The 17,976-nt window shown below is 41.8% G+C and overlaps 1 protein-coding gene across 3 annotated transcripts; it reads left to right on the top strand.

Moving 5' to 3' along the window:
- The first annotated feature begins 1,243 nt into the window (after positions 1-1,243).
- On the top strand, positions 1,244-12,570 carry LOC101158280. 3 transcript variants are annotated; one of them, XM_004071810.4, is made up of 14 exons: positions 1,245-1,761; positions 1,837-1,992; positions 3,806-3,924; positions 4,235-4,406; positions 4,484-4,602; positions 5,821-7,321; positions 7,446-7,559; positions 7,641-7,813; positions 8,964-9,052; positions 9,524-9,645; positions 9,786-9,966; positions 11,123-11,270; positions 11,350-11,419; positions 12,389-12,570. In XM_004071810.4, the coding sequence occupies exons 1-14, from the start codon at positions 1,329-1,331 to the stop codon at positions 12,406-12,408; spliced, it is 3,417 nt and encodes a 1,138-aa protein (XP_004071858.4). In that variant the 5' UTR covers positions 1,245-1,328; the 3' UTR covers positions 12,409-12,570. The 3 variants fall into 3 exon arrangements, 1 of the variants encoding a protein (XP_004071858.4); XR_002290731.2 differs by lacking the exon at positions 12,389-12,570 and having other exon boundaries at positions 1,244-1,761; positions 11,136-11,270; XR_002290732.2 differs by lacking the exon at positions 12,389-12,570 and having other exon boundaries at positions 1,244-1,761; positions 11,164-11,270.
- The last annotated feature ends 5,406 nt before the right edge of the window (positions 12,571-17,976 follow it).

Below are 17,976 nucleotides of genomic sequence, written 5' to 3' on the forward strand. Positions count from 1 at the left end.
ATAAACTCCTGCTGCTCTGGGGAAACTATGTCCTAGAAAACGACACGTTTTTTAATTATGGCTATAAATGTCATAATTATATTTAAAAGACCACTGATAAAATTTTGGCAATAGATCAAAAGATGATTGGAGCGGGACTTTAACATTGCAGCATTTATGAAATTTATCGGCCCTATGCAGCTGAAGGTATTGGAAAATATACCAAATAATTATGTCTTCTATTAAGTTTATATAAAACAATACATGTAGCTATAAAATCATTTCCTAAATAAAGACAATATCAAAGAGGAGCATCACATTTGCAGCTCTGTTTTATTGTGCAAATAAAAGGAAACAAATACAGGTGGTTAAAAAGCAAAAAATATTAGCATAATATTTTCCATTTATCAGATGGTGTTGATCCAGATAGATTTGTTTTTTTTCTTATAATTAAAGTTTATGTGGCGTTAAACGTTTTGCCCAAAGTCACGAAAACAGACAAAGCTTGGATTTTAACCCCCAATCAACTTAATCTTTTTTGATAGTTGTAGTGTTTGATGAAGGTAAATAGAAAGTGGTTAGATTAGTTTTTTGTTTTGCTAAAGTAACCACGAATTATTGTATTATCAAACATAACAACATAAATTCAGAGATAAAACATTTTTTATCAGGGCTAAACTTAGAGGGCATAAAGAAAATCCCAATAAAATAAACAGACAAAGTAAAAAAAGGAAAATGATATAAAGTGTAGCACATTCAGTGATTTTTTTAATTATTATTATTGCAAAAAATAACATAAAATAAACAATAGAGATATATTTGACCTACAAAACTTTCTTAAAACTTTAATACTTGATTTTTTGGTGTGTGTTTATGAAAACATAAAATAATATGCCAAAAAACCAAAAGTTTCTGAAGAAAAGTAAAAAGATTGAACCATTTTTTTTTATTGTGTTTAATTCCAATACAAAGCAGACTGTCTCAGCATGCTCTCTTTAAATGTATGCAACATTTGATTTTTGACAGAGTAGTCTAATATTTATGTTTGTAAAATCTATGTATCTCATATTATTGAACATTTAGTAAGTCTAAGGTATCTGGCCTCTATTTCAGTAAAAGTTATTTTATGCTTTGTTTTTGTGTGATAGTTCTAGACCGAAAACTTTAACTTTTTTTTTTAAACAAAAGTTAAATTTTAAAAGCTATAAATGAGTTCCCCTTCTGTCACCCAGTGCGCATGTGCAATTGATTATGCCCAATTAAGTGACAGGTGTGCAGGCAGGAAGTCTACAAAAAAATCCAGCGGCCGTCGTTCGCTCTCAGTGTTTTGATGCATAGAGTGATTAAAAATGCATTTGAAACAGAACGCGCACCGCCTCGGAGCTCTGCTCCTCTTCGTCTGTACCTTCACCTGCTGGTGTGACTCCTTCCTATCTCCTCCGGAGACCCTGCGCCGCCTCCAGCCGGGCGCTGCAGCGGAGACCGGTGTGCACGCGCCTCCTCTTCCTCGCGGTGGCTTGGAGGAGACGGCGAACACCTCCTCAGGAGAACCGGGGCAGAAGCTCAAGCTGAAGCTGGTCTCCTCTGTGCGGAGCTCGTTCTTCAGGAACCGCTACAGAAGGAGGCACACCGAGGGAGAGTGGCTCTTCGCCGCGCAGACTCCCCCCACCCAGAACTGCAGCGCGGGCTTCGTCAGCCACGTGGTCCCCGGGAGGTTCTCCATCATGTCCGGACAGCTGGAGCAGCCCTTCCAGCAGCGGGGTTACCAGGCCGACTCTGCAGGTTCGGGGGGGTTCTCTTGAGTCAGCTTAAACCTGCTACACCACTGAGAAAGCAGGAAATGTTTTCATCTTTCAGGAAAACCTCGGGGAGGCCAGGCCAGGGTCAGAGGTCAGAGGCCCGGCAGCTCAGAGGAGAGCTGGCTGAGGCTGCAGCCGGTGGTGGAGTGTGGAGAGGAGGCCATGACCCTCACTGTCAGGAGGAGGCGGGCTGTGCAGTTATCTCTGGACCGAGGTCAGAGCATTTAGAGAAAATCATCACCACTGCTCTGTATGTTAGTTTTCTGTCTTTCAGGTGAAAAGGTGGCTTTAAGGGACAAGTTTGTACCTTTTTGTTAAAAATATAAAAAATATTTATTTGTCTCGCAAATATGGTTAACATCTTTGCATAAAAACCTGCAGGCTTGTTAAAACTAGTGAACAAAAATGCAGTTTAAAAGGGAAATTGAAAGGTTTTTGAGCTGCTTGAATAGGTAGTGCCTTTTAAAATAGATTTGAATAAAAAGTTTAAGCAGAATAATAAATGGTGAAATGCTTGAAACAAAACTCGTAAAATATTTCAAATGCGCTCATCTAAACATATTCATTAAAAGTGACATCGTGAAAATATAGAAGATGATTGAAGAAGATAATGCAATGATAGCTGTGACTGTAGGTGTAGTGAAATGGTGGTTTAAACTAAAGCTGGTCAGCCTGCAGAGACCTACACACACCTACCTGTTGCAGAGAAACTGTGTCCAAAATCTCTCACTCCTCTAAGCCAAGCCCTAAAATTTCTGGACTATCCAGTGCCGTGGATTCAAGCAATAATCTTACATCACCCATTTGTTAAATAACAGCGAGGGCTGAGTATCACCAATAATTTTCAGATTCAGTTCACCAGAGCCTTCGTCATTTTGATTTAGAATTTACACATTTAGACGTATTTGAATATAAATACAATAATAATCTAAATACATTTTGAAGATATTCATATTAATGATGCACTTCACAAAAAATGTATTAGTTAAATAATAAACCAATGGATTAACGTAGTACAGTGGTGCTTGATTTCTTAGTCCAAGAAGCTCCCACAAAAAAGTGCAGATCTTGATGTTCTGCCTCTCCTGGAGGACTTTTCAGTTTGGCCTCCAGGTGGCGCTTGCGCTATAGCATAACACTGTGTTTCGGAAGATTTTAGCAAAAAATTTGCTTTAAAGCACAAATGGTTGCTTAAAAAAAACGTTAGCATTAGCTGTCCTATGGGAAATTCCATTATACGTTATCAAGCTAGCAGTCTTTTTGGCCTTACTGCTGTTGCGCGTTAAATTCCTGGCAAAGGAAAGCCATAAAAGCTCAATCTCTACTTTTATGGATCAATTATTCAGCTTCAATGAATTCAGATCAGTTTTATCAACCCAGCCCTAGTAAAAACTATTAATGAATCTGCTTTTCTGATGAGAACTCGGATACTTTTGTAAAAAAATACATTTACATTTTTTCCAAATGAAGAATTATACAAAGCTGATGTAGTGATCGTTGATGCACGCTGGTTTTCTGACATTTCCAGGGCACTGGATTCTGGAATTGTTGATTCCAGACTCTGTTGAACCTGACAAAGTAATAAATTGTGCGTTCAATAGTAAAGATATTCAAACACATTTGTTTTCAGTCGGGGTAAATTGCAAAAAAAGTGGCTAAGGACCTAAAACAAGTCTTTTGGATGGTTAGTTTATCCGTTTGGACCAACGTTCTCTTAACTATTGTTGGAAATGTTGCATTGAACTTGTCTCATCTCGTTTTTTTTTTAAAGTGATTCCAAACTATTTTTTTTGTAAGCTTTGAGACATTTGAATAGAACTGTGAATGTTTAAGATATGAGATGCCCTGTTTTGATTAAAACACGGTTTAAAAAAAAAACTTCAAGCATGTTTATATATTTATGGTTAAAATGTCATCTTAGAACCTCTACAAGAAGAAAATGTGCTGCTTCTTTGTAACCTTTCTCACCTTTTGCGGGGGTGTTTTTTTTTCTGAGCAAACTGAAATTTTTTGTTTTTTAATCTCAGCAAACGAGTCCTCGGTGGCGTTGTTCCAGCTGCCGCCCCACTGTGGTTATGCAGTCCAGACCAACTGGAGGGACCTCAGCCTGATGGCCCAGTATGATGCCTGTCACATGCGTCTGGAGGTGGGACACGCTTCATTATTATTCTGTACAACCATCAATGAAGTAGGATTTTAGTTATAACCTTGAAAAATCAAAAACTAATTCTACCTCTTTATTTTTTTATAAATGATTTAAACCAGACATTTTAGATAATCTTATTGGTTGGTTTCTGGTTGGCTAAACATTATTAGCTTGACTAATAAAACTACATTTAAAGCTTTAACTTCAACTTGTCTTTGAATTAGATTCTCCATCAACTCATATTTTAACATGTCAGACCATGTTTCTTAATAAATAACAAGTCCTAAGTTCTTTAACCGTCTCTCTGAAGGAAGACCGTTATGTGCTGCCTTTGCTCTGGAAGGGAACTCCCATCAAAGTGTCCTGTCCGGTCTCTCAGCTTAAGCTTCTGGCTGTGGGTCCCTCCTCCCTCTGCTGTTCTCCGTATGGTATGACCATCAGAGTAGAGGAAATGCTTAACGAAGAGGAGCCAAGCATAAATGGTAAATCCGTTAATGGTTTTAAAGTCACAATGAATCAAAGTAAATGTTTACTTTTGGGTCTTTTTTCTTTCCTACAGTGAGGGGAGAGTGGACGCCTTTAGTGCTGCTGGCTGAGCAGTGCGATTACACTCTGGACAAAGAAGATGGAGAGATTGTGATTGCTGTGCCTTTCCTCACGTGTGGCATCACAATAAAGGTGAGGAAATGAGTCAACTGGTAACTAGAAAGTGAACCTTGGTGTGATTCACCTGCTGTGGGAAAGGAGATGAAAATATTTAAGAGCAAAAGCCTTAATCTGTAGATCTGCTAATTGTGCTAAAGTTGATATTGGATACCAGTAGAAAGTTTGAAGTCTTGCTTTCCTGCACTAACCAGAGAGGGCAAGAATAATTTTTTATATAAATGTATTTATTTTTTAATCATTGCCTCGATGAAAATAAAAAAAATATAAAAGTTCAGGAGGCCCGAGCAGGCTGGTTCCCCATCCCACAGTCTGTCTGGCCGCCTGCTCGCCTCCCAGGAGCCAGCATGGTGATCACAACCGCTCCAGCTCCATGCGCCCTGCGACAGACTATCCAGTGTGTACACGCCTTTGCCCAACAGTAGCCAGGACGGATTTGACGAAACGGTGAAATCAGTTCTAAGCCATAGCCAGTGCGGTTTGCTGGTGCAATGTAGCCTAAATTATAATGCAAATAAAATAACTTTTCAAGGCCTTATCAAAGTTCTTTTTTGTTTGTCATTTTATTAAACAGCAGGGTCTGGTACACATTCGTTTGGTCATTTCACACGTTGTTCAAAAAGTCTCAATTTGGAACAAAAAATACGTCACTTTTCAGTTCATTGCTGAAGAGAAACTTTTGAGAATGGACTGTCGGGGAGGGAGGGACTGCAGTTATACCCGCATGCAGAGCAGCCGAGGCGTTGGTGCGGTTTTGGTTTTTTTCTCCCTCCGTATGGGAATGACAAATATTACATTTTTATATAACTCCCTGTTTAAGACATTTGCATCAACATTAACAGCTGTAGTTGCCAGCAGTGACATGCAGAGGACTGAATGCATGGTTTGCACAACTCTTCCGCGCCATGAGTGGGAGAATGCTGGACCATCGGTCATCTTAGCCAAAATAACCAGTTCTGTCAGATCAGAAAGGCAGATACTGATGTAAGGATCTGCCTATCTGCAAGCAAGTAACTAATCGGTCGGCTTCTCATTTGTGCATGTTTTAAGAACTCTAAGAATCCCCCCAGAGGAGCTGGAGGAAGTGGCTGGGGTGGAAGTGGTCTGATTATCTTTGCTTAGACTGCTGTTCCAGGGACCTAAGTTTAGGTGTCGTCTTCGACATCTTCGGTGTTGAAAGGCTTGACTAGATAAAACCACTGATGTGCTATTGAAATCTTTTTCTTTCTGCAGGATGGGAAATACACACTTTCTCTCCAAACGGGGCAAAGGATCTACACGCTGGCCTGTCCCGTCTCCCCACCTGAAGGGCTTCTCTTCACCCATCAACCACTGGCTGATGGCCCTCCCCACTTTAGCAGGAGGGCAGCTAAACCCCTGCTGGAGTCCCTCAGGCCGATGCCATGGATTCAACCTTTCTACTTGGCTCCACCCTATTACCCCCACCCAACATTTCACTCAAATGCTCCCCCTTCTCCGCAATCTGTACCCTCTGATTTAAATCAGGAGCACTATCCTCACCAGATTTTTCCTGAAGAGGCGTACGAGCCTTTCAGGAGCAACAGACCTTTTTTGTCTGGAGATCATATGAGGGATTTGACTCAGAAGCTTCCAGATAAAAAACAAAAACCAGAAGCTCCTGTCTTTGATTCAAACAAGCCCAGTGCACCTGCTGGGGGTTTTCCTTACCAGGTTCAGGTCCAGACCTCTGATTCTCCAAGTCATGACTTCAGTCCTTATTACCATTTCTACCATCACCCCAAAATACCTCTTCCTGGCTCTCAAGACACCAGTTCTGGACTGGAGTCCTCCACTAATCCCCACGGCTTTAAATATCCTGTTGTCTCAGATGTTCAGCAGTTTTCCGACACGTCGCAACAAATTTCCCCACCTAAAGTGCCACCACATCCTGATACTGTCCCCATGAAATCTATACCTCATTCTCCATACTCCTCACATTTCCCTCACTATTTATTCAACTATCCACCTACTGCAAGAGGAGAAGCCAGGAGGCTGGGTCTGCTAAATCCTCACCTGATCACAAAAGCAAACATGTCTCACTTCCACACATACTCGGCCTATGACAAAAGCAGCATCAATGCTTACATTAAGCAGGCAGGCGCAGACCAAACGGAGGCCTTCTCCAACACCAAACCAGATCTGGATGAGAGGCGCTCTTCATCTGTCACTCCTGCAGCACAGCCTCCAGTGCCACACAGTTACCCTCCCAAAACAAAGCTTGGTGCTGCTCCGCCCCCTGAGCAGTCTTCTGCCCCCTCCCAAGGATCTGTCTCCCGTCCCGACCCTTACCAGTACTTCTACCACCCCTTTTATGGCTATCTCATTTATCCCCCTGCAGCTTTGTCTGGCACGGTCGCCCACGGATCCGCAGCAGCTCCAAAACCTTTGCAACAATCTTCATCCTTCTATAGACATCCAGCCTCTTCCTCCCCTTCCTTCCCCTTACTACTTCCTTACTATCATTACTACTTCAATCAGCCTCAAGTGCCCAAATACACCCACGAACCTCATTCCTCCGGCAGTAAAGACTCATCTGAATCTCTGTTTGCTTCAAGCGACAACTATGGTTGGATATTTTCTCCTGCATCTGACGGATTTTCCAGCGCTCCTATGGCGCCACACAACGCCTTACAAAGATATTATATGGCTCCACGTCCATTTGGACAGCACAGTGGAGGTCACACTAGAGAAAAAGAGTCTAATCTAATGAGAGGTATATGCATCTTTTGTTTGTTCTTACATGAAAGGATGTTTCTGGAAGTTCTGACCTGATCTGAACAGAATATTTTTGAAATTTACAAAAAGGTCATTTTTCTCTCTTTACTACTTGTGCTCAGAATACCTTCTCGGAACCAATCCATTTTCTCCCGCTGTCCCACTTTGTGCTTTCGGACCTGTGATGGATCCTGACTGCACGAATCCCCTGAGCTGCTGCTCACACACTTTTAAGGGTGAGCTCATTAACAGCTGGACTTATCCAGACTTCAAGTATTTTTGCGGTTTGAGATTTTTCCCTGCTTCTAAATCAACAGACGGCACTCCAGAGAAGTATTTTGTCTTTGCGCTGCCTGATTCTGTTCTGGAGCCCTCACTGCTGTCTGCTGCTGCTTCCTCTGGACACAACGCGTCCTGCTCGCTGCAGAGATTGACCTCCGATCTGGGTTTCTACATCGTGCCTCTGGACGGCTGTGGAGTGAACAAGCATGTGAGGCTCTCTGGATGTTTGGCATCTGTTGATGGGCATCAAAACTGAGGATTGAGAGCTTTCTTCAGTTTTCTTCTCACATTATCTGAGTTCTGTCATCCAGGCTGCTGCTGTTCTTTGACCATTGGTTCAGCAAGTCACCTGATGGTCTTTGGCTTTTCTGCATTAACTGCTCAGTTCCTGCCATTATGGCTGTCATCTGAAAGTAGCTTGTTTTTAGTCATCAGTGCTAGTCGACAGAAATTAGCAGTTTTTAGTGAAGCAGTTTATGTATTTCCTCACTATAGGTAGAGCGCCCCAGATTATAAGGCACACAAAGGCAAACATTTGTTCTAAAGGTTTGTAAATATTCTTGATAAAAGCAGGAAAACAGTTTAGTTTTCCTTTGATTAAAGGAATTATTAACAGTTCAGATTCCAGATTTTGAACCTAGTCATCTTTATAAAAGAAACTGCTGCTTTCTAATGTCTCGATTGAAGGACAAATTACATTCCAAACTTTATTCGCGTTAAAAAACCTGGTCAAAGTCAAGTTTAAAAAAGTGTAACACAAAGTAAAAGAAACAAGATTAAAGTGAACTCAAATGAAACACTTTAGTCACCAAAAATGGAAACATTTTTGTTAGTCATATTTCGGATTTGGACAACAAAAGAAAAACAAAAAAAACTTTAGGGTTTTCACGTTTTTGTGTTAAACTTATAAACATAATGTTGTTGTTTTTTTTTTGTCTAAAAGCTATTGGCTGTTCTGTGATTGTAGGCCTGATTGTTCCAAAATTACAGTTGGTCTAACACAAACAAAAAAATAGACCTATTTAAAAGCTAAATGACTGTTTAGAAAGAATGTCATTTTATCTGGTTGTTGTGAGGTTGCATAGAACTGCATTTTAATAAACTGGAGGGAAAAGCAACTTCCTGGGCAAATTTGAAACTAATTTAGTAAAAAAAATATTACTAAGAACTATCTCAACTTTTAGGACAAACAGCTGCAACTTCAAATTTTTTGTGCCTCAATTATTACAAAAGATCCATGTGAGATGGTGGAGGGACTGTTGATCAATACAGACTACAGACTGCGGTCCTTCAGTACGCACATTCTGGTTTTCATCTGAAGCTTTAACCCTTGGATTTGTGTATTTGGGTTTTGTCAGATGCTCGGTCATACGGTGGTTCATCTTCTGGACGTCCACGGCACGGACTCGTCCAAAGAGGGCAGGGCTGCAGAGAAATCTCCTGTGAGGTGAGTTCATTGGCGTGATCAGATTTCTGCTTTTTCCTTACAATAAGTCTATTATAGTTTAACTTGCTGACTTGAATAAAATGCTGTGAATGTGTTTTCTTAGAGGGAAATAAACTGATTAGTATTTTAATAATTGATATCTTCAAATGTCATTTGTAAATGTCTGTAGTTCTGCCAGCCATGTTTACTTTACAACAACTAGTAAACAGGGACTAATACTGTTTTAGACTAATCATCAAGCTTCGATTGAGATGTGGAGCTCTTAATCCCTTTAACTCTTGATTTAAAATGCTTTTTTTGTCTTGGTTGGATCTGTAGATGTTTTACTTATTTTCCAACATAATACCAGCTGCTCTAAAAGATCTGACTTTAGAGACCACTGTGGTTCTGACTGAAGAGTTGTTTTATTCATTAAGGCAAAGAACTTGGGCTGTTCTGCAGCAAATTTTTCTCAAACACAAATGTCTGCAGGATGACGGTGGGCTGTAGCTCCTCCCCTTTTACTGCAGGTGAAGTGAGGTTCCACCTGATGGACGAGCCTCCTGTTCAGAACCCCCCAGCTCCTGTCACTGTGCTGCTGAGACTTGCAAAAGGTTAAATGTTGCATCTTTTCTGACTTTCAAAAAGTGTGAGAACGTATAACTGTTAAATAAGTGAAATTTTTTTTTTTTTTTTTTTTTTTTTTTTTTTTTATTCTTAAGGAAGCAAAAATGAAATGTTTGTATCCCTGTAGATGAATCCTTCACCAGCTTCCACCCTGAAGCCCGCCTCCCTCTGAGTCTGGTGCTGAGTCAGCCGGTTTACGCAGAGCTGAGCCTGCTGGACCCGTCAAAGCCCGGCATGCTGCTGCTGGTTCACTCCTGTTTGGCTTACACCCTGGCTCCATATCTCAGCTGGATGCTCTTATATGACGGGTAGGCTCATCCGTAAAAGTTTTTACTTTTTGACTTGTGGTTCTTTTGTTTGTTCAATAAGTAATGCAGTTTCCCTTTCATGTCCTCTGAATTTTTTATCTTAAGTACAATTTATTTTCTTGTTAGAATGTGTTTCGTTTTCCAAATTTACATAATTATTAGATCCCTATCAGTGTGCAATTTTTTTTTTTCCCCTGAAGGTTTGAATTTAGTTTAAACAAAAGTGAAAATGTCTGTCTGCCAAGTCTATAAAGTGTGCAGTGAGGGTTTTTACAGCCTTAAAACATCTACATAATTGTAACAGACTTGACTTTATGGATTTTACCCATCGGGTTATTTTTAGAAGGTAACTCCACCAATAAACAAAGGATCAAAGTTAGATTTTTCATTAACTTTCAAGCAAATCTTCTTTCCGATGTCTTACAAAGTTTACAAACTGACAAGTTTAATACCGGATGCTACAGTTAGCATATCAACTATGAACCAAACTAAACAAGTTTGGCTTCTTTCAAAGCACTGCCATTAGTCTGCAAAGCAGACATGTTCCAGACACGAGTGGATTATTAAGACTAATTTAATGAACCCTTTGCAGATGCTAGTGTTGCATGAAGTGTTCTGTTTGCTAATCTCCATATACAGTGTCACCTTTCGCAGTCGTGGAGATATTTTTCATTGAACCGCAGCGCATTCGTGTGTCCTGATTGGCTGTTGATCTTGTCAATCTCTTCCATGCCGTGTCTCCAGCACACTCTGAATGCCAGAGTTAAATCAATCCTTGATCGCAATCAGGTCTTTTTTCTACGAAGGTTTGAAGTTTGAGTGCTTAAAGAAGAGGGAAAAGTTTGAAAATGTTCATGTCTGTCTGAGAAAAGTGTATAAAGTGTGTAGTGAGGAGGTTTACAGCCTAATACTTCCACTTTGCAGATTTGACCTTTTGCCGGTTATTTGTGGAAGGTAACCCCTGATAAGAGTGAACAGTGTAAACTGAGAAACAGTCAGAAAATGCTGAAGGTTAGCTTGAACTATGGGAGCGGTGGTCCCATTAACACAAACCTACCTAAATGAATGGTTGAGCTAAAGTATGGATGTTTTCCTTGTAAATGTGTTTTTGTGGAGTCGATTTTCAGTTGTCAATGGGATTGCTGTTGTCATCCAGTTGTCCCAAACAGGGAATTTCGCAGCTGCTTCCTTCCCCAGACTCCCGCCACATTAAGAGGATGAAAATCACAGTCTTCCCTTCTGTGGCCATTGGAAGCTCTTCCCACTCCGCTCAGAGGAGGCTGGCTTTGTTGGAGGACCCGGAGGTGCTTCTCATTTTACTGTGATTGTGTTCGGTTTCACGTCCTTGTCCGGTCGTTTCAGTGTTTCTATCCCCCTCCTCAGGTTTACTTCTTATGCACTACAGAGGTGTGTTCAGCTGCTTCAGGTGACTGCAGTGTGAGCTGCAAAACAGGTAAGATCAGAGAGGAGATCTCAATGTTTTTGCAGAATCAGATCGAGATTTTAGATCCATACCAACATTTTTCCTCCAAAGGGGGGAGTTTGAGAACCGCTGCTTATATTTTAACCTTTTTTATTATTTTCTTTACCTTATTTTGTAAATTGTTTTTGCCTTTTGTTACAATGCCTTGGAACTATACATTCGTTATTTAAAATGTTTTTAATAATTCTGAAAAAATATAGGGAATGGCAGAGCTCAAAACTCTAAGATGGCTGTTAAAATAGTACAATAAAATAAATTGTTTTCAAATCAAGTATTTTCATGGATGTTTTTGAAGAAACAAATGTGAAAGTAAATGACTATCACAAAGCAGCGAAATGTCTGGTTTATCTTAAGAAGAGGAGAGAGGATTAAATCAGCTGAACATCATTAAAATGAGATCTGTTGGCATAACATAAAGCTGACAAATTGAATTTGGTAAAAACGTCTTGATCTTTTCAGAGTTCAAAGGTTTTTCCCAGATTACCTGAATACTGTTTAGGAGAGCTGACATTTCAGGAAACTTGACATTTGTATTTGTATTGGAGCTGTATGCATCTGAGATGAATGCTAAACTTGGTGAAACAAGTGAAAACTGATTTGTACCTAACAGTTTAGTAAAAAGTAGTTGAATTGTGGGAATTGTGGGCTGCAAAATTGGCCTTTTCTGTAAAATTAACTGGGCTATAGATTAAATAAAATGAACATTGTATTGAAAAATGTATCTTAACGTTTTATGAAAACTTCACAAGATGCGTCTTGTATATTTGCATTTTTATTTTGGAAAGTCAGAACAGAAACGAGGTTAAATGCTAAAAGCTCCTGTTGGCACACCGGTAATGAAATCTGTTTCAACCAAGCTGACCTCAAAGAACCTCGAAGATCAAATGTGAAAATGTGGTTGAAACTTCTGAATCACAGCTTGTTCTTCTCTGCTTGCAGGTCCCAACAGTGATCGGTGAATAAAGACACTTTTACGCAAATGCATCCTGTTTTTAGTTTCTGCAAGTGTCAAAACCAGAGCAGAACAAATAAACAAAACAAACAAATGGAAATAAACTTGAACCAACAAGTTTGTATTAAAGACTGAATAAAAACATGTTATGTTCAGACAGCCTTTTGACCCACTGGTACTAAAAGTTATTTTTAAATGTTTTCTTCTTTGAATTTACAATTTAGAGAATGAAATGTCTGATTTTCAGTGAAGACTCCAAGCATCAGGGTGAGTGTGGAAAAAATCAATGGTCTGTGTTCTTAAATTATTTTTTTCTCAGACATGGTTTGTTTTTGTCAAGCATACCTTACAACCTTCCGCCTTCATCAGTCGTCATCAGGTAGTGGTGATGTGACGTCTTTAAAAACGGATTGTGACTGAGGCGGAGTTTAACAAGTGACTCCGCACCTTGATGTCCGTTTTTTGCTGGAGGATGTTGCTCCAGGTATGGGAGCAACATCCTCCAGCATCACCACCTGATGACGACTCTGAAGGTGGAAGGTTTTCCGCTCAAACATGTAAGGTATGCTTGACAAAAACAAACCGTGTCTGAGAAAAAATAATTTAAGAACAGTTTAAACTTGTAGACAGTATGAACTTAAGTGAATTTAAATGAATGGTCCTGTAAGTTGAAAAATATTTGTTGAATTAAGAGGACTATCTCTGAACAAGCTTTTAACCATCATTTTATTACTGTTAACTAAAAGAAAAGGTGACTCTAGCATAAAGTCATCAAATAAACTCGTCCGTGTATCTGGACACGGCTAATTGAAATCTACTTGAGTAATGTATAACTTTTTAAAGGAGTTCAAACTTCACAAATCTGTGAAATAACTCAATAGAAACACAACTTAAAAGTATAAAATGTTTGTTCTAGGCTTTACCTATATATATTTTTCTTTTCATATATTGAAGACTTATGCCTCGTGCTTTGCTTTTGTAAATGTTGCAGGCATGGCTAGCTTTGTATTCTGAAGGAAATGACTGTTTGCTACTAAAACGGCTGTCAAGCTGGAACTCCAAACTGAATTTTTTATTTTTTTAAAACCTTATACCTAAACTCCACACAGGTCCCCCATTGTTGTTCTATTTCAGGTCCCCCAGCCTATATTGATCAATGGTCTCATTTATTTTTTATTTTAGCCAAACTTGCTCATGACCAGGTTTGATTCAGACTGAGGTAATAAACTCAGACTTGAGCTTTCCAACTGACTTGTGATAATCATTCATCTACAGTTTATCCCTATTGGGGTCACGGGGCTGCTGGAGCCTATCCAGGCCACTTATCGGCAAAGGCAGGGGACACCCTGGACAGGTCGCCAGTGTCGCACATATCACACACCCATGGACAATACAGAGTGACCAATTAACCTATGAAGCATGTTTTTGGACAGTGGAAGGAAGCCGGAGTCCCCAGAGAAAACCCACGCATCTATGGGGAGAATATGCAAACTCCACACAGAAAGGTCCCCCATTGACGTTCTGTTTCAGGTCCCCCAGCCGGAACTTGAACCAGGGTGAGGCAAGAGCGCTAACCACCATGCACCCAGTTACTTGTGATGACTGTAAATTTGAACAGGATTTTCACTGAATTTTTATCTTGAATTGAATCCAAAGTCTGTCAACAGTTTGTTAATCAGTGATGAAAGTCTTCCGGGAATTCCCGGAAATCCGGGTTTTTGAGCAAACCGAACGTACTTTCCGGGAAATAAAGACCTGGGGCCTCATTTATAAACGTTGCGTACGCACAAAAGAAGGCGTACGCCACTCTACGCAATAGTTGAGATTTATAAAAAGCAAACTTGACGGGAAAATGTGCGGTCCTTCACGCAAGCTCTGACCCAGGCGTACGCACAAAAACGGGTGAAATGAGAAACGGCGACACCGTCGGCAGATGGAAGAAACACGTGAAAGTGACAGTGTGTGCCAAATCGTGCTGGCATGTGCTGTGCTACACAATGTGGCACAGCTTAAAAACGTGCCTCTACCCCCTGGCGCCGATTGCTGTGTTGGCCCCGACCATGAACCCCATCCCCACGCAGCTGAGCAGCCGTCTGGCCCCAGCGTCTCCACGGCACGCGGCTCTCAACCCTCCAGCAGTGGGCGCGTCCTCACCGATGCAGTCCTTGAAATGCAGAGGGAAGTAAGTAGTTCAATCAGAGAGGTGGCCAAGGAGTTGGGCGAAATCAAGATCGCCCTGACTGAAATAAACTGCACGATGAGGGAATTCTTAAATAAATAATATTTTCCACACCTTTTGTTGTTCTTTACAAGCGACGCATCACTTCCAAACGCTGGCGCACAGCAGCAGCAAATGGCTCAAATGCGTGGGGATGGGGTTCAGGGTCGGGGCCAACACAGCAATCAGCGCCAGGGGGTAGAGGCACGTTTTTAAGCTGTGCCACATTGTGTAGCACAGCACATGCCAGCACGATTTGGCACACACTGTCACTTTCACGTGTTTCTTCCATCTGCCGACGGTGTCGCCGTTTCTCATTTCACCCGTTTTTGTGCGTACGCCTGGGTCAGAGCTTGCGTGAAGGACCGCACATTTTCCCGTCAAGTTTGCTTTTTATAAATCTCAACTATTGCGTAGAGAGTGGCGTACGCCTTCTTTTGTGCGTACGCAACGTTTATAAATGAGGCCCCTGGGGCCTCATTTATAAAACTTTGCGTAGGATTTGCGTCAGAAGTGGCGTACGGATGAAACATAGGACGTGCGTACACACAGAAATATTCAGAGTTATAAAACCGTGCGCACGCACATCCTACGCATCTTTCCCTTTATAAATCACAACCAATTCTAAATGCTGCGCAGCATTTGCGGCGTCATGACACGCCCATAGTTGCCCATAAATAGTCCGTGAAACGCCCACAAATGAATATTCATTGATTGCGAAACCATGGCAAACACCGAGAGGAAATCAAAAAAACGTAACTTCACTCAACGTGAAGTAGAAGTTATCGTTGGCGAGGTGGAAAAGAGGAGAAAAATGTTGTTTGGAGGGCACAGTGTGGCCATTACTAATGCCAAAAAGGCACGTAAGCGGCAAACGGTGGCAGACGCCGTAAATGCTGCAGCCTCACAACCTCGGACCGTGGCCGAAATAAAAAAGAAATGAAATAAATGATCGGACATCAAAGTCGAGGCAAAAAAACGTCTAGCGCTGCATCTGCAGAGTGTGTCTGCCACGGGGGGGGGGGGGGGGGGGGGACACCGGAGCTGACCCCTCTTGATGAGAGACTGGCGGCTATTATTGGGGAATCCCTATTAAGTCCCCCTCATCGGCGTCCTCCTCCCCCTCCGTCCCCGTCTGTGACTGTGGTGACTGAGGCGGAGGGGGACGCCGACGCGCCAGATGCAACGGGTGACACAGGTAAGAGAAATAATTCAAATGAATGCAGTCAAGTCACATGTATGCAGGCTACACAATTACAGTTTATTAATATAGAACAATTTTATTTTTTTTGCTGGGTGTTCCAGCGGGGCCAGTGGCTACGATGCTGCAGCTGAGCAGCCGTCTGGACCCAGCGTCTCCACGGCACGCGGCTCTCAACCCTCCAGCAGTGGACGTGTCCTCACCGATGCAGTCCTTGAAATGCAGAGGGAAGTCAGTAGTTCAATCAGAGAGGTGGTCAAGGAGTTGGGCGAAATCAAGATCGCCCTGACTGAAATAAACTGCACGATGAGGGAATTCTTAAATAAATAATATTTTCCACACCTTTTGTTGTTCTTTACAAACGACGCATCACTTCCAAACGCTGGCGCACAGCAGCAGCATTTGGCTCAAATGCGTGGGGATGGGGTTCATGGTCGGGGCCAACACAGCAATCGGCGCCAGGGGGTAGAGGCACGTTTTTAAGCTGTGCCACATTGTGTAGCACAGCACATGCCAGCACGATTTGGCACACACTGTCACTTTCACGTGTTTCTTCCATCTGCCGACGGTGTCGCCGTTTCTCATTTCACCCGTTTTTGTGCGTACGCCTGGGTCAGAGCTTGCGTGAAGGACCGCACATTTTCCCGTCAAGTTTGCTTTTTATAAATCTCAACTATTGCGTAGAGAGTGGCGTACGCCTTCTTTTGTGCGTACGCAACGTTTATAAATGAGGCCCCTGGGGCCTCATTTATAAAACTTTGCGTAGGATTTGCGTCAGAAGTGGCGTACGGATGAAACATAGGACGTGCGTACGCACAGAAATATTCGGAGTTATAAAACCGTGCGCACGCACATCCTACGCATCTTTCCCTTAATAAATCACAACCAATTCTAAATGCTGCGCAGCTTTAGCGGCTTCATGAGACGCCCTAGTTGCCCATAAATAGTCCGTGAAACGCCCACAAATGAATATTCATTGATTGCGAAACCATGGCAAACACGGAGAGAAAATCAAAAAAACGTAACTTCACTCAATGTGAAGTAGAAGTTATCGTTGGCGAGGTGGAAAAGAGGAGAAAAATGTTGTTTGGAGGGCACAGTGTGGCCTTACTAATGCCTAAAAGCCACGTGAGTGGCAGACGGCGGCAGACGCCGAAAATGCTGCAGCCTCACAACCTCGGACTGTGGCCGAAATAAAAGAAAAGGTCGGACATCAAAGTCAAGGCAAAAAAACGTCTAGCGCTGAACCCCCCCCCCCACACACACACACACCCGTGTCTGCCACGGGTGTGGGGGGGGACGACACCGGAGCTGACCCCTCCTGATGAGAGACTGGCGGCAATAATTGGGGAATCCCTTTTAAGTGGAGTGGTGACTGAGGCGCAGGGGGACACCGACGCGCCAGATGCACCGGGTGACACCCCCCCAAAAGCCCGCAGAGGAAGTCGGAACCGGCTCATAAGACTGGTGTCAAGCCAGCCCTCTCTCGTCGAACGGCTGTCAAGTGAGCCCTCTCCCGAAAACGGTGTGCCGCTTTTTTACATACATCGCGGTAACTGCAAGAAAGCCTTCATTCGATTAAATGCAAAAAGTAAGAACTGTCATTATACTCATATGTATATATTTACACATAAGCCCCCCTCCCTGTATATAACTATATATTTATATGTGTATATTTTAGTATATGTTTCAGGTGAATTATCAATTTGAGACGAAATTAAAACCATATGTTGATGAGGATTTACTGTAATGTTGACTTATGTTTAGGAAAAAAACTCCTAGTTTCCACAGACTCATTTTACTTCTCACTTATAGTATCCCACCTGGTGATGCCACAAAAAAGTTTCAGAGGGATCTGATGTGGAATTTCAAAATAAAACCCAATTGAAATCTGTTATGACCGCATTATCGGCATATGTTGAGAGAGCTGTAAATTGAAAACTCCTAGTTTCCACAGACTCATTTCACTTCTAACTTATAGAGACCCACCTGGAGATGCCATAAAAAAAGTTTCAGCACGATCTGATGTGGAATTTCAAAATAAAACCCAATTGCAATCTGTTGTTACAGCATTATCACCACATGTTGACAAAGCTGTAAAATAAAAACTCCTAGTTTCCACAGAGTCATTTGACTTCTCACTTATAGTATCCCAC

The sequence above is a fragment of the Oryzias latipes genome, chromosome 8 (assembly GCF_002234675.1).
Source record: "Oryzias latipes chromosome 8, ASM223467v1".
Lineage (NCBI taxonomy): Eukaryota > Metazoa > Chordata > Actinopteri > Beloniformes > Adrianichthyidae > Oryzias > Oryzias latipes.

Bases quoted from the DNA above. Each gene is read 5' to 3' on its own strand.
- LOC101158280 (XM_004071810.4), top strand. From the start codon at position 1,329: ATGCATTTGAAACAGAACGCGCACCGCCTCGGAGCTCTGCTCCTCTTC. The intron at 9,053-9,523 runs GTGAGTTCATTG...AAATGTCTGCAG, and splicing joins GCAGAGAAATCTCCTGTGAG to GATGACGGTGGGCTGTAGCT. The intron at 9,967-11,122 runs GTAGGCTCATCC...GTTGTCATCCAG, and splicing joins TGGATGCTCTTATATGACGG to TTGTCCCAAACAGGGAATTT.